At 35.5% G+C, this 17,867-nt stretch overlaps 1 protein-coding gene across 1 annotated transcript; it reads left to right on the top strand.

Annotated features, from left to right (window-relative positions):
- The first annotated feature begins 327 nt into the window (after positions 1-327).
- Positions 328-16,482, top strand: LOC131954965 (calmodulin-beta). Its single transcript, XM_059318821.1, has 5 exons — positions 328-679; positions 8,841-8,984; positions 10,760-10,869; positions 13,629-13,776; positions 16,147-16,482. The coding sequence occupies exons 1-5, from the start codon at positions 502-504 to the stop codon at positions 16,188-16,190; spliced, it is 624 nt and encodes a 207-aa protein (XP_059174804.1). The 5' UTR covers positions 328-501; the 3' UTR covers positions 16,191-16,482.
- The last annotated feature ends 1,385 nt before the right edge of the window (positions 16,483-17,867 follow it).

Below are 17,867 nucleotides of genomic sequence, written 5' to 3'. Positions count from 1 at the left end.
AACATTCAGCGAGGTATGGAGGGTTGTTTTAGTGAAATTATAAGTTGTCGCATATAGAGGCATTGATCGGTGTGTGGTGGTTGTTGCTATTTGTGTTGCGCAGGTTATTTCGCGAAATTATGACGTAGATAACGCTAAATGTGGAATCGTGGATATTAGTTTGTGTCACTAGGATCGTGTATATTTATATTTGCACTGTGCTACGCATTCCGTTGTTTTAAAAACAAATTCAAATTGGATATTTTTTTCGAAGGATTTCGGATTTATATATTTCTCTTGTTAACCAATTTTTTAAATCTGCAATTGTTTCAATATACTTTTACAGGAATAATTTAAAAAATGGTGTTGAAATAAAATTAAAATAAAAGCCATTTTGGCAACTGAACCGAAACGCCAATTTGGCCTGTGTATTTTTAATGCAACTGTACACTTCCTACCACCAAAATTGGCGAAAGACCGCGAACTCGCAGGCGCGCTGTCTTGCGCTGTTTTGTGAGGGGCATGCGGGTATGTGCGGACTACCTCTTTGGGTGTGAGGAGGAGGAGGTGAGGAAGGTGCAAGAGGAGGAGGAGGGGGAGAGGCTTCACTCCCTGGTCGCCACCCCCACGGGCAGTAGCTCAGAAACAGATTTGGAGTTAGCTCTCCTGGGTGATTCTAAATGGCGTCCATCTTTTAAAGGTATTTTTTTAAATAAGTGTCTTCAAGGTACCCTTTGTTATTATATCTGTTATTATATGCATTTTACCTCTCTCTCTCTCTCTAACTCTCTCTCTCATATATATATATATATATATATATATATATATATATATATATATATATATATATATATATATATATATGATTTATGTCGCAAATTATTTATAATTAATTAAGCCACAAACTTACCCCCAAAGGTGAATTTGTAAATTAACCCAATTAACCTAACACTAACGCTAAGTTTCGAATTTCTTATCCTTATTAAGCACAGATTTTAAACTAAAACTTAATCAGTCTTAAAACGTAAACTTAATAATCTACCCCATTATTCTGATACTTTACTTCGTTTAAATACTAGATCCGATCTATCATATACTTGGTTAACCACTTCTCAGATATCTAGCCAACAACCGCTTTCCAACGAGAATTTTTTGATAGGTTTTTTATTTCTATTCAGTGTACCGTATTTACAGCATTACTGTACCTGTGTATTTTTTGCAAGATTCTCTCCAAACATTTTATTGAAACACGTATTAGTGCTTTATTGTTTCTTTTTTTCTCACGACTTATGGGCAACCAACAATTTTTTTAATACTTTTTTTTCAATCAAACAAATATAATCAACATGTGTAGGTGTATGTCAGAGTCTGTATGTAAATTAAAAAGACTAACGAACTAAGTTTTCGAGATTTTAATATGAGCGATAGCTGTCACTTTTTCTTTTCTTTTTTTTTTCGCCTCAGACAGTTTACAGCGTCAGTTTGCCTTGCATGTTCTCTTTAGTATTAAAGCTTTCATCATCGGCTTCAGAGTTTCTTCCAGGTATCTCTTCGGGAGGGCGAAGCCCCCCCTCCCCCCGAACATTTTTTAACGCCCCCCCCCCCCCCGAACGAAATGAAATTTATATAATTTATATAGAAAATATATACTTTTAACAGTGTCCGCCCCCCTCCCCCCCCCCCCGAAGAAAGTTTACCGCCCCCCCCCCCGAAAATGTCTAGTGCCCCCCCCCCCCCGGAGAAAAAGTCTGGAAGAAACACTGATCGGCTTGTGAGGACTAATAAAGATTTACAATAGTAATATTTCTTTCTTACTTTTAGGCCACTTTCATTCATTTAAGATGGTTTACTTATACATATATATCTAATACAATACGTCTAATTACAATTTTTTTTAAACAACCTGAAAATGCCAATGTGTAATTAAACGATGATTCAAGGAATTTTTTTTTCTTCGGCGTTGTGGGCTGAGGGGGTTTGGGCTTTTAAGTAGAGCTGAAATAAATTTGGGATTAAAGAAAAATAAACATTACTAATTTTAAACAAACAGAATGTTATGTTGAGTACAATGAGACATATAAAATTAAACATTTATTTTTTCCTTTTTTTTTCTTTTTTTTTAAACGTTTTTTTTTTTTTTTTTTTTTTTTTTTTTTTTTTTTTTTTTTTTTTTTTTAACATTTAAATCAGTAATAATTATTTATTTGATAGATTTTACACAGCATCAAAGACATGAACATCAATTGCATATATAATAATCAAATGGAGAAAATAAAATGGCATAAGAACTAGACTAAAATAAGGTGTGCAAACTAGGTTTCTCTTGACTGCTTAGTTTACTGTGCTTTGTCCTTAGCTGAGGAGTCAAAAGTTCACATTGTAGCCACACATGGACAGAAATAGAAACGACCGTGGGAGAAGTGTCTCTGCAGTACACATACTGATCCATCATTCCAAAACTTTCCATGACATAAAATTGACCCTTGGCAAAGAGGTCACGCTACCTTGAAAAATCCGCCAGTCCGGTTGAGTGGGGGAAGTGTGTGTGTGTGTGGGGGGGGGGGGGTGGGGGTGAGGTGTGTATCTCTTTATACCATTCAGGTTGTGCACTTTTAAAAACCTGGGAAACAGAACACTGTTCTAATGTTAATTAACTTCAGGGCTGTTCTAGTGATGTTTAGCTTGAGACTGTCGATATTAATTATGCATCTAGTTTATTTGCTTCATCTGTAGTTCAAATGTTAGTTTCCTGTAAAAGTAGGATGTCAATATTGTGTTTATTTATTATGTTGTTTATATAATGTGTTTGTCCCTAGCCCCCCTGATGTTCAATGTTGCCAGAGTTAGCATGAATTATTTGGGGTTTTCTTTCGAACATCTGTTTCTGTAGGGCTGGATGGTGGTGGTCTTTTAACGCCAAACTTTCCAACCGCTGGTTTGCTATCCCGTTGGGCCCTGGTCACGACCCTTTGAGGTGGCTTTACTGTAGGTAATTGATTTTTACTTGAACTGATTGCTTGACTATATGACAGTTGACCTGATACCTTTTTTTTTTAAACGTTTAATAGACTTTTTCACAGAGACTATCTTCCATACTAAAGGTTAATCAAAGTACTAAGATGCGTTTATATTTTCTAAAATAATGTGCTGTAAACTGAAGCCGTTTCTTGCATCTTTATGCATAAATTTAAACTGTTTTGTACATATACAATTTTTTATCAACTTTTTATTTTAAGCCAATAAAATATCGCTAATTTTGTTGGTAATTTTAAGTTATCAAATTTATTGTGTTATTAAATTGCAATATACTGTTACATGATGTCTCTTGAAATCTGGTTATTTCCCTTGTATTTGTATACCATAGTTACGCCCCTTGGTTGTCCCTCAAATGTGTACTGTGTGAGGCGGTATTGTTTACGTTGTCAGGTACTGTGATAGGTACCAGGTGTATAGAGGTGATCAGAGAAGTTGAGTCAGGTGTAAGAGGTACCAGGTGTGTAGAGGTACCAGGTGTGTAGAGGTACCAGGTGTGAGAGGTGGTCAGAGACTGGTCTCTACATGTCTAATAAAGTGGTTGAGCAATTTTGATGATCTCTACTCTTCTAAGTACTACCATCTAACATCAACCACCCTCAATATACTTTTAAAAAAAAACGATAAACCATTATTATTGCATCTTACTGGCGCGGTCCGTAGCACAAAGTTAAACAAATTTCACTAGCTTGATCTGTGATATAAAGTTAAACTAACATCAATGAGAGTTCTAGCTCAGCCGTAAAACAGATGTTACATGTGAACCACTCTATCCCGAGTGTACATACGTTAATATTCGTAAACTGCTGCCTATTGTCACGCTTGAGTAATCTCCCCGTTAGTTTGAGCGGAACGGGAGTTGGTTTGTTGAATGTTTAGTGTACGCTTTTGACGGCGTTATACAAGAAGGGTTTTCTGTTCTTCTGATGGTGAAATGACTCAGTTGATGTTGTATTAAAACAGGTCGATGAGACTCGTTGGTGATAAGTTAGAGATGAGCAAAAAAAAAAATCATTTTTTTTTACTCCAATAAAAAAGGTAACCTTTCAGACTGAATGGTCAGGGGCAGAAGCAGTAGAGTTTATCTGATTCCTTGACCACGTATGAAACAGTTGTGGGTTAAATATGGTCTTGTCTTCAGTTCGCTTACTCATATAAAAAACTTAAAGGGACACAATGAGCTTGACTGAAAACAGGGATCCGAACTCTAGACTTGTGGTTTAGCATTCATATGCTCTACCACTCGATAACTAATACGAATATTCTGTGTTAAGATAATGCATAGAGGCAAACGTATTGCCCTGTTAAAATTTTCTTGTTTACAAGATGCTGAGTGACTTGTAACTTGACAATTTTTTTATACCGATTGGATGTTTAAAGTTGGATCATAAAAACTCACATCATTTAAAATCATATAGTAAATAAATAATATATACCTGTGTGTTAATATAAAAAGTACCACTGTGTATGACAATACAAAAATATCTGCGGTTTTTCTATATCTTCACTGAAATTCCTTATTGACGACAGAAGGGATAGTCTATTTGTTTGTGTTTATTCATTACTCTGTTGTTTAGACATAACCATAACCATTCTTCGAAGCTCAATTTACTTAGGATATTGACAGCTTCATTCGTATCGATCCCCGGTATTGATTTTTTGAAAAATCGATTTCTTTGTTGTACAGGAACGTACCACGCGGGTAGCCTAATGATTGGATGAGACACCACACAAGCTCACCCGCGATTGGGCGACATTTACACCACTACACGTGCCCATTTTGTTTGTACTCTATACATATTTCATCAGCGGGGAGTATCGAAGTCGCCCGATTATCAGTCTAAAGGGCAGAGACGATTACCCTAAACACGCGATACTAATGTGTATTTTTTTTCTTTTCTTTTTGTATCAGAAACAACACTTTAAATTTAAGCTTTCCACAATATAAGATCTACATTACAATACGTAATTAGAATAAATATAAATTATCAAATCTTATTTTTAAACGTCTAAATCATCAGATATGTAAAACAAAACACAAAATTTTATAATTTCCTTTAACCCTTAACGCCGACAGTCGCGTTTTCGCGACATACCGATTTAGCGCATAGCATTTGCGCATATGTACATTTATCCTACTGCTGTCGGTCGTTGTGTATTGGGTACATCCAGACGGTTGTATTGGTACCAGCGGTCACGTTGTCAAGTCGAAATTTATGACGTCACACTCTCTTGACTCACGCGCATCGTAATTTTTTTGACTTCGTGAATTCAGCCTACTTACATTGATTATTATTACTAAATAGGTGATCCGTTTCTGCTACAAAAATACTAATAGCTGTATTATTCATTCTTTTATGTATATAAACAATATAAATCACATATGAGAATAATTTTGGAAGTTATCTGCTAATTACGGTTTGTCGCGTTTTCGCGACATCCGGCATTTAGACATAAAATGGAACTTGGGTGCCAAGCAGGTATAACGAAATACGATGCATCGCCAAGCTGTCATTCATTCAAGTATGATTATAAATAAGTAAAGGATTTACAATATGGTCTTCGCCTATATATAAAACTGCACTTTAGAACGTTACGGACCATGTGGTAGGTGAAGTAGAGTTCACCTGTTTCATTGATATTAGCATATGGAGAGAGAGCGATGCTTGAATAATGTGATCATGTTGCTGGGTACAATATAACGAATATAGCTTTAAAATAGTGTTGTATAATATTAGGAGAACATAAAAAACAAAATAGACAACAGGAAGTGAGGTGGTGGACCACTATCCTAGATACCACCAAATAAAGGTCTTCACAGTGACCTTGACAATAATTACATTGAGCATAGCCTAAGTACCTCCCCCCCCCCAATAGACTATTAAATGTTTTATACATCAGTATAATACTTTTTTTTATAAAACAAAAAGATTTTAGTTTCAATCGAATCCTTTCCTGTTAATTTTTTTCCTAATGCTGTTCAAATAAAATCATGACCTTGTTATAATTAATTTTTTGTCTAATCAATCTTAGCTGCTGTTGAAATACAAATGCGCCACTTTTTTAAATTCTTTTTTTTTATTGCAATTATAGGTTTAATTTTTTTTTTAAAGTACACTCTTATGGTGAATGATATTCGAACTAACTCTAATCATGATCTGTCTAAATTAGAATCGATACAATATCTGACCCACGGTTCAATGAATTTAAACGCGCCATTGATCAGCGAACCCGCTGAATATGTTGGTTGTTGTATAATTAAATATGTGCTGAAATATCGCCTCTAAGTCTCCAATTGAGCGGATCCTTCACATTGTAGCGTTTACAAGTAAGCAACACAAAGTCAATAACAGCATCTTAAAAAATTGACAGCGGCGGTTAAAGATTCGCTACACGGTATGGTGGCTTTGTTCTGTCTAATACTATATGGTCCTTATGTATTTTATCACAGCTAAAGACTTACTACACGGAATATCTGTGTTTTATATGGTCCTGTAGTTGAAGAGGGTGCCATTAGGTGAAATAGTTGAAGTCAAGTGTGGTTTAGTTACACGTTTCTAAAATAGGCCGTTATGTTAGCGAGGGCATCTATTGATTAGCCATTATGTTAGCGAGGGCATCTAATTATAGGTCACTAGTGAGGGCATCTAGTGATAAGACTTTATGTTAGCGAGGGCATCTAGTGATTAGCCATTATGTTAGCGAGGGCATCTACTGGATAGCCTCTAGGATAGCGAGGTCGTTTATTGTCATGCAAATAGCAAAGAAAAAACCGATCTGTTTGAAGATGTCAGGAATAACAGGAGTGGCACGGGCTGCAGAGATCAGTCATGCGTGAAGTACACACGACACGAGGGGTGGGGTAAGACACTAGGGGTGGGGTAAGACACGGGGGGGTAAGACACGAGGGGTGGGGTAAGACACTAGGGGTGGGGTAAGACACGGGGGGGGGGGGGTAAGACACGAGGGGTGGGGTTAGACACTAGGGGTGGGGTAAGACACTAGGGGTGGGGTTAGACTTGAGGGGTGGGGTTAGACTTGAGGGGTGGGGTTAGACATTAGGGGTGGGGTAAGACGCAAGGGGTGGGGTAAGACACTAGGGGTGGGGTTAGACACAAGGGGTGGGGTTAGACTTGAGGGGTGGGGTTAGACACGAGGGGTGGGGTTAGACTTGAGGGGTGGGGTTAGACATTAGGGGTGGGGTAAGACGCAAGGGGTGGGGTAAGACACGGGGGTGGGGAAAGAGACGAGGGGTGGTGTAAGACACGATGGATGGGGTTAGACATCAGGGGAGGGGTTCGACACCAGTGGTGGGATAAGACACTAGGGGTGGTGTAAGAACTGCTGACCTAAATAAAATGCTTTAAATTTGTATTTATCAAATATGATACAGGACAAGAATGAATAGTAACATATTGTTCCTCTGTTATAAAATTGATGTATATTTTATTGGAACTATTACTAGGATTGTTCCGCTGTTGTAGATTGGCTTCAGGTTTTAAAGGAACTTTTAAGTTTTATCTGAACGTTCGCTAATAGAGGGTGTGTTGGAATTATCCACTCCTTGTTTGTATGGCATTAACAGAGGAACTAAACAGTGAAATACATACTGGAAAACCTGTAAAATACATACTGGAAAAACATGTGAAATACATACTGGAAAACCATGTGAAATACATACAGTAAGAACTCGGCACAAAGAAAAGTTTGAATTGATTAAGTCATTAGTGACTCACACACGCGACATGCATCCTTGCCTAGGCCGGGGTTAATCACCGGGTGTATATGCCATCAGATGTCATTATGTCATTAGGTGACATTTTTGTTCACAAGACAAAATGAACAAAGGCCAGGCTGTTGTCAATGAGATAAAAAGTCTTATATATATATATATATATATATATATATATATATATATATATATATATATTTATTTATTTATTTATTTATTTATTTATTTATTTATTTATTTATTTATTTATATACATTTATATATATATATATATATATATATATATATATATATATATATATATATATATAATAAACATATATATATATATATATGATGAAATAAAGAAATATGTGTTTTAAAATATCTTATCGAAGTAAAGGAAAAAAAAAACAACTTTTTCGCCGGCTAGTTCTTTATCTTTATTGATTGACAAGTTGTAATTTATGTAATTAGTTAGATTATGCTAGAGTGTTAAGTATCATAGCCGTTATCATCATTACCATTATCGTTCTCATCGACATAGTCTTATATTTGGACATCTAGTGTTGTATAGGGGCAACAATACATCTATACGACAATAGAAACATACTTGTGGCAACACTACAATAAGCAATAAGGTCTTCAACACTACCATGAGGCCGACAAAACTACCGCTTTTTCAAACTACGTGTATTGCCCTCTCATTACTACAGATATCACTACGCTATTATTGGCTTCAATCTGTACACGACCCTACAAGGGTCTATAATCCAGAGTCTATTTACTGATGATTCTATTACAATTAAATGTCTAGAGCCAGACCGACGGTGCAAATTGTGGCATGTCTACTCACATCTCTGTTATCTCTAGAGTTGTCGTGCTCATGGGTGCTATCCTCTACACACATTTTATCGTGTTAATAAGTAAATTTGAATTAATTTAAGATGAACAATTGACCCAATTCATCATGGGTTGTTTTGTGGCCGCCTCGCTGTCACGCCCTTGATGAGACAGTTACTCCCCAGGATTCTACCTTACCCCCGACAGTTTAAAGTTTCCTGATTCTACCCTACCCCCGACCGTCGACTAACTCTGTATTCCTCCCTCCCCCCAGAGATCCGGGAGCTGTTCCGTATCTTCGACAAGAACCATGACAACACCATCTCAAGCTCTGAACTGGGCAAGATGTTGACGTGTATGGGCATGGAGATTTCAGAGGAGGAGGTCAGCACTCTAATGAAGGAGCTTGACAAGAACGGTCAGTACCCATGGGGTCAAGGTCATTGCGGTCAGTACTACTGGGGTCAATGTCATTGTGGTCAGTCTCACTGTGGTCAGAGTCATTGTGGTCAGTACCACTAGGGTCAGTCTCACTATATATATATATATATATATATATATATATATATATATATATATATATATATATATATATATATATATATATATATATATATATATATATATATATAGTGAAGTAGAGTTCACTTGTTTCTGTGACCTCTCATCACTATGCTCTGCCGCCTTTACTTTCCCTAAGGTGAGTTAGGTACCCATCAGAGTGCATTGGTCTGTTTTGAAAATCTCTGTCTTCATTTATGTTTGCCTTAATACTTCTAATCACTAAGTCGTTCAAAAGTATATAAATCATGAAGCTTTGTATAAGTAATGGTGTCTAGCGTTATGTTTATTTTTTTTTTTTTTTTTTTTACGCAACAGCATGTCTTAGCTACTATATAACATCACTACAGTAATAGATCGGTTTGTTATTTACAAAACCACTATCAAGGTGTCAGTGGCGAAACTAATATATATATATATATATATATATATATATATATATATATATATATATATATATATATATATAGTTCTGCGACTTTGGCTAATTTACTGTTAAAACAAATACCCCAATGCTCTTTAAGTGGGGCTGGATCAAACAGAAAGAAAAATTGATGTTTCTACACATTGATCCAGTGAAAATCCGATCAACCGTGAACTTGAGTCAACTCATCGATAATAATGTTATGCTTGATTATCAAGAAAACCGTTCAGACAGCATCAAAGAGTAGCAGCCCTTTTAAAACATTCGCTAAATTATCTCCCTTGGGATCATTTTTTTTATTTTCGCTTTGTGGACTCGCCACATTAATTTACTCATTAATTTAGTTTTAATGTTTGGTGACGGTTGCATCTGTATGTGTTGATGCCATCAGTGAAACAGCTACCTTTATTGCTGTCGTTTATGTGACATCTGTCTGTATTGATGTTATGACTTCTAGCTCTGATGTCATGACATTTACCTTTTTATGTCATCTACATAACACACACTGAGACATCAGTTCTACCTTTGTGACTATTCATTCACTCTGAGTTATGTGACCTCTTGATGGAGCGAACAGCATATCATCGACATGACATTTGTCTCGGAAATGATGGACATGACATCTAATTTTCTTAGTGGCATTAACATGACAAATACGTTAGCCGCCATTATCGTGCTGCATTCATGGCATCTACTTTCGCGTGTAGTCTAATTTTTGTGTATGACAGTACAACTGTCGTCAAAGTCACTATGGTCAGTCTCACTGTGGTCAGTCTCACTAGGTCAGTAGAGATTAAAATCTTTTGAGTACAAGTTCACGATTCACGATATATATATATATATATATATATGTATATATATATATATATATATATATATATATATATATATATATATATATATATATATATATATATATATATATATATATATATATATATATATATATATATATATATATATATATACATATATATATATATATACATACATATATATATAAATATATTGTTGTCATTTAGTTGACATCTGTCATTGCATTCACTAACATGACATTTGACATTCATGACGGTTACTAAACATGATATGGAGATGCCATCACTCATCATATGGTATGCGAGTGTAATTACATCTGCCATCATGTTCACTAACATCACATATGATTGTCATGACAGTGACTAACATGACATGTGGCTGTCATCTGGCAGGTAACGGTAAGATCGAGTACAGAGAGTTCAAGGCTTTCATGCAGGACGAGATCAGGCGGAGCGAGGAGAGCCCTTTAGAGCAGGAGAAGGCAATCCGTATGGCATTTAAGGTAGGCTAGAGTTACAGCCCTTAGGTGAGTCGGTAAGTTTTCTCCCTTTAATGGTTTGTTATTTCGCACTTGTGGGCAGATTCGAACTTACGCTAATGTTGTTCCACACGTCAATGCAAGGACTGGGCAGATCATACAGTCTGGATGTACAAGATTATAGAACAACTAAAACGTTGTGTATTTTCTGTCGTTATTAAAAGACCCAAGAAAACTAAACACTAATAATTTTGAATGAATGAAAAGTTCTAAAATTGCCTTTTAATTAAAACGCACCTCTTTAGATTGAAATATAATGTGACAATTAGGTTTAGAACATAACTGAAAATTGTTTTAACAAACTGTGTTATCGCGTAGAGCGAACCTCTCAGAGAAAGCGAGTTTCAAACAACGCAGATTGTGGCGACGTCAATTTACCTGACCTTTTGCTATTTTTAAAAGAAAAATTGTCGCTCACATACAACAAACCCATCATCAGAACAAAAGTGACATGACGGTACATATATATTGACACATGAGAGTACATATATATTGACTGACATGACAGTACGTATATATTGAATGACATGGCAGTACATATATATTGACATATGACAGTACATTTATATTGACTGACATAACTCTCCGCCTCTGAATGACTTGACATCCACCCTAGGGGCAAACGACGGTTGATGATGTCACAGCCATGTCATGTCAATGTCAGCAAATATTTCAAGCCTTGGTAGAGTAATTTAGGATTAAATGGCATCAAATACTCGCAAATCGAAACTTAATTGTGCAACATGATTTCTCTTGTGTACTCAGTGCCCCCCCCCCCCCCCCATTTTTTTGGCATTAGACAACCTCCTCTCCACCCCTCTACCTATTCGTATAAATTTTGCAATTTTAAAATATTTAGCCAGAAGCTTGCGATTAGCTTATTGACAACACTTAGCTACAACGCTGCGAGTTTGGAGTGTGGGTGGTTTGATTCTCTGGAGCTAGTCTATGCTGGAGGGTGGAGGGGAGGGGGAATGGGGAGGGGGTTGGGTTGAGGGGTGTTGGAAGGGGGGGGGGTTGGGGTTGGGTTACTGGGATACATTCTGGGGTGGGGAGATTAGGTCGAGAGATGGAGTCTGTAAATCTGACGTGTGCAGTAGAGAAGGGGGTTGTATGTGTAGAGTTACGTCTTGGCGATGTTATGAGTGTGCTATACGATTGTGTCAGGCGAGTAGGGGGTGGAGGCTTATCGGGGTTACATGATTAGGTATAGTATTATATATATTTAGGGTTTACTATTTGACAGTGTAAATTGTGTAGAATACGGGGATGTGGAAACTTATCTGCGTGGGAGGGTGTCACTGTAATTTGTGTACTGTTTAATGTCTGAATTGTGTACACTAAGACTGTGTGGAAAGAGTGATATATGATTGAATGATGTACTAAATAGTTGTGTACATCACGTACTACGTAAGCGAAAGTTGTTAGAGGTTGTGATTGTGTACAGTAAAGGATTGTAAAGGGAGTGGTATATAAAGGAGTAATAGTGTGTGTTTGTGTAGGGAAAATATAAAGAGTGGGAGCTGGTATATAGAGGAGTGATGAGTTGTTCTCTCTGTGTGTGTGTAGGGAAAATGTAACAGGGGAGGGGAGAGGTGGGGAACGTACAGTGTTAGTCGGTAGCATTATTATGGGAAAAAAGAAGTGGAGATGCTTTATAAATTGACAAAGGGAGATTGAGACAAAGAAAAAGGTTTCGCAATTAAATTAAATCCAATTGATACAGCTTTATTATTGTAAACTTTAATACTGAAGTGGTTTCCTTTATACCCTGGGGGCCGATTTTCATTTCTTTCACGTTTGTGACAATACCACCGAGACTTTGTTAAGGATAACTTTTTGGTGATCGATACAATCGATCTAAAGATGACGTTCCCATCAGTGGGGCGGTGATTTCTTCTGAATGTAATCCCAGGAGCTTAGTTACAGGGTTTAGAAACATGAGTTTACCTCTGGCAACTACTTGAGCTTAGTTTTATATCACACGTTTTGGAGGATGAGCTGTAGCAAAGTTTAGATAGATCAGTAGGCTACCAGTTTCTGTTATGTTGATATATGAATACATTCTAGTTCATAGCTCACATATAGGCCTATTAGTAAGCAGGGGCGTCACAAATATGACTCTGTGATAGGCCTGGTAGGAAACGGTTTAACTTCTATCCCACGTGTGTGACTGTTTCCCTCTATCCCCAGGTGTTAGATTCTACCCCACGTGTTTCCCTCTATCCCCAGGTGTTCCCCTCTAACCCCAGGTGTTCCCCTCTAACCTCAGGTGTTTCCCTCTACCCCAGGTGTTTGACTGTTTCCCTCTATCCCCAGGTGTCTGCCTCTAACCCCAAGTGTTTGACTCTACCCCAGGTGTTTCCCTCTATCCCCAGGTGTTTCCCTCTAACCCCAGGTGTTTCCCTCTAACCCCAGGTGTTTGACTGCCCTATCCCCAGGTGTTTCCCTCTACCCCAGGTGTTTCCTCTACCCCAGGTGTTTCCCTCTATCCCCAGGTGTTTCCCTAAATCCCCAGGTGTCTGCCTCTAACCCCAAGTGTTTGACTCTACCCCAGGTGTTTCCCTCTATCCCCAGGTGTTTCCCTCTAACCTAAGGTGTTTGACTGCCCTATCCCCAGGTGTTAGATTCTACCCCACGTGTTCCCCTCTATCCCCAGGTGTTTCCCTATATCCCCAGGTGTTTGACTGCCCCTAACCCCAGGTGTTACTCTCTATCCCCAGGTGTTCGACCAGAACGGTGACGGTGTGATTGACGAGGCGGAGTTGAGGGCTGCCATGAAGAACCTGGGCGAGCCGCTCTCAGACAACGAGCTGAACGAGATGATGAGAGAGGCAGACGTCGACCAGGACGGGAAGATCAACTACGAAGGTGACAATGAGTTCTTTTGTCTAGTGCTTGGGTAAACAGCCTCAGGGTGGCTGGTCGTCATTTTTATTAAAGTTTCTCTTGTTTTATGATCTCCCTTGTTTTTAGTCTCCCTTGTTTTATGATCTCCCTTGTTTTAGACTGTTTAATTTTGTCCCTTCTTTTATTCTCACTTGTTTAATATTTAAACATCTTCTTTGTTTTATATTTTCACCAACTTATTATCCCCTTAGTTTTATATTTTCACCAACTTATTGTCCCCCTTGTTTTATATTTTCACCAACTTATTATCCCCCTTGTTTTATATTTTCACCAACTTATTGTCTCTCTTGTTTTATATTTTCACCAACTTATTATCCCCCTTGTTTTATATTTTCACCAACTTATTATCCCCCTTGTTTTGTAGTTTTACCAACTTATTGTCTCACTTGTTTTATATTTTCACCTACTTATTGTCCCCCTTGTTTTATAGTTTCACCAACTTATTGTCTCTCTTGTTTTATATTTTCACCTACTTATTGTCTCTCTTGTTTTGTAGTTTCACCAACTTATTGTCTCTCTTGTTTTATATTTTCACCAACTTATTGTCTCTCTTGTTTTATATTTTCACCTACTTATTGTCCCCCTTGTTTTATAGTTTCACCAACTTATTGTCCCCCTTGTTTTATAGTTTCACCAACTTATTGTCCCCCTTGTTTTATATTTTCACCAACTTATTGTCTGACTTGTTTTATATTTTCACCAACTTATTGTCTAACTTAATTTATATTTTCACCAACTTATTGTCTAACTTGTTTTATATTTTCACCAACTTATTGTCCCCCTTGTTTTAAATTTTCACCTACTTAAAATCTAATTTCTTACCACTTGGCTTATCGATTAGTTTAAATCCTTAAATATTATATTGATTCCATTCGTAGTAAACCAATATGCCTACAGCATGTTTTTTCTTACGTTGCCATATTGGTTTGAAATTAATTCGCTAATTAGATTTCTTGAATGTTGAGTACCTATTAAGTTGTCACTGGTTGGAGTTATTTGTTTTTTCCCAAACAAAAACCACAATATCCTGAAGCGAGCAGAGTTAATGTGAAGAGTCTTCATGACGTCACGCAACTAGCTCGCACCGCCCCCCCCCCCACCCCCTGCACATCCATTATTCACAACAACTTACAGTCCTGTCACTCTTCTGATTGGATAACAAATTGGTACTCACTCGTGCGCACGTGCGTGGTAACAGATGTGAGCACATGGTCATAGGACTAGGCTCATTACATTTATAATGTAAGGAAAGTGATAAACTCATTACATTTCTAATGTAAGGAAAGGTATAAACTCATTACAGTGGTCTTAGGTTAGAGTCATTACATTTCTAATGTAAGGAAAATAATAAAATCGTTATATTAATAAACATAAGGCTAGGTCTAGAATCATTTGATTTCTAATGTAAAGGAAAATAAACCGGGAGTGATCTCCCCTAAACTTTCTCGAATATTCTTATATAAAACAACAGGGGATGGCAACTCGGGATACAGACATGATTTTTAATTCATTTTAAATACTTAAAGTTTTTTAAATAGAATAAAATCTCGTAGACAAAAGAATTGGACACCAAGTGAATGCCAAATAAAATGTGCATAATAGTGCGCAATATTATTAGTACTTTATAAATTTACATTAGTTTTTTGAGAAATCGGAAATAGCATAAATTACTACAAAAAAAGACACATACACACACAGACATACGGACAAGATTGCAAAACTATTTTTTTCCGACTGAGGGAGCCCTAAAACGTTTTGATTTGCAAAAATCTCGATTTTTTTGTGTACGATTACAAGATTTTCTCTATACTTCGTATATACGAGAAAGTAAACAACTCATAAGTTATGTAATATAAGGCTATTTACCTCTGTTACAATCATCCCTTTAGTGTATGATAATGGTTTATGGTTTGATAACACACCCATATATATATATATATATATATATATATATATATATATATATATATATATATATATATATATATATATATATATATATATATATATATATATATATATATTTATTTATTTATTTATTTATATATGTACATATGTGTGTGTGGGTGTGTTATCAAACCATAAACCATTTCCATACACTAAAGGGATGATATATATATATATATATATATATATATATATATATATATATATATATATATATATAATGTATATATATATCATGCATGTTATATTCTACTATAATAAAATCGGGTCTACACGCCTATGCCCAATAAATATCTGGTTGATAGAAATCCTTTGTAATTTGTTGGTGCCAACAAAGTGTAAGCTTTATTCGTGTTTAAATTATAACAATTTACGATTTTTCAGAGTTTATAAAGATTTGGTTGAACTCTGCAAAAACACAAGGCTAAACCCGCCAGCATTCCACTTCTGCTGATTGTAGAAAATTTGGAAGCGTCTACCTACATAATGTTTTATGAACTGATTTTAAATTTGTTCCGTTAAAATCTGGAAGGAAATATAATGTTTTATGAACTGATTTTAAATTTGTTCTGTTAAAATCTGGAAGGAAATATAATGTTTTATGAACTGATTTTAAATTTGTTCATTTAAAATCTAGAAGGAAATTAAATGTTTTATGACATGATTTAAAATTTGTTCAGTTAAAATCTGGAAGGAAATATAATGTTTTATGAAATGATTTAAAATTTTTAAAATTTGTTCAGTTAAAATCTGCAAGGGAATTAAATCTATAGACCTGTGTTTGTACCTACACTGACGACTTATTTCGGTCAACAATAATAATAATATCATTTCTGGCCAGTTGCTAGGAAACGAAGTGTAAACAACACAAAAGGTGCTTTAGGATGAAAGATTATGCAATATGCAATATTAAATACTTTGTCAATCTTTAAAAATATAACGCTTACTGTATAGTATACTACAATGTGCATATTAAATGTTAATAGTGTGTATTATTTTTTAAAAAAATAAAAAGTTATTAGGGCCTAAATAATTAGTTAATTATGCGTATTGGGCGTATGTATGTTGTTTTATAAATCTAAAATCTGCAGCTTAGTTAAGTCAATTTATTATATAAATATATTAATTGTAAGAAAATTGTAATTATGATATAACTCTTAATTCTGACCAAAAAAAAAAACTAGGCTACACAATGTTAAGAAATAAATCTAGAATCTAGATCCACATTGAAACCAGCATGATATTAAAAGTATTTTCCTTGTAGGTGGGTCTATTTAAAAAAAAAATGAAAATAGATTTGAGATGGTGATGAACAATATAAAAATAATTATTTTTTTAAAAGTGTTTTAAAATAAAGCCATAAAGGGTAAAAGTAATTTTAATCATAATTTATGAATTTAACTATATATATAATATTGCTTTATTAATAATTATTTTAATTAGGTCTAATTATTGCACTTAAAATGAACATCAATCAAATTAATGTGGGTGAAATGCAAATGGTGATTGTATTTTTGTAAATAAAGAATAAATATATATATTAATATATCTATTTTAATTAAAAAATGTATTCTTTGACGTTGCATAATACTGCAATTTGAATTTTTAAATATTTAGATATCTCCTTTTTATTGTTGTAATTTTTTAAAAATCAACACTTTTCTTTTAGTGGGATTTTTGTCAAAATCCACCTATCTGGGCATCTGTTCTGTAGAAACAAAGTTAGAGTAAAAGCCCAAAATAGTACTACAGTGCTACGTAAAACTTCTAAAGTACCCTTCATTAGAGGCAAAAAATATGAGCACTCATAGACTAGTTTTCTTCAATATTGATGCACTTTTTCACTTTGCTAGTCAAGCTCAATGTTTAGCACTATTAGCAGGGAAGCCACTTAAATAAAAAACTATTATATGCCCAATACTTTAACTCTTATTTTATGCTTGCACAAAAACAGTTTGCAAAGATTTAATTTACTAGCAGTAGAAATTGCATGACCTGGAATAGATGTATATAAGTAGGCTACTACAGATTAGGAAAACTGATTTCCTATGTCAGCTTGTAGTTCATTATGGTTCATTAACTTGATTAGGTCATTGGACAGTAAT

The sequence above is a fragment of the Physella acuta genome, unplaced genomic scaffold, assembly GCF_028476545.2.
Source record: "Physella acuta isolate Inbredline_101_S28 unplaced genomic scaffold, ASM2847654v3 ptg001044l, whole genome shotgun sequence".
Classification (NCBI taxonomy): Eukaryota; Metazoa; Mollusca; class Gastropoda; family Physidae; genus Physella; species Physella acuta.
Note: the sequence above shows the minus strand (reverse complement) of the source record. Positions and strands in the feature narration are given on the sequence as shown.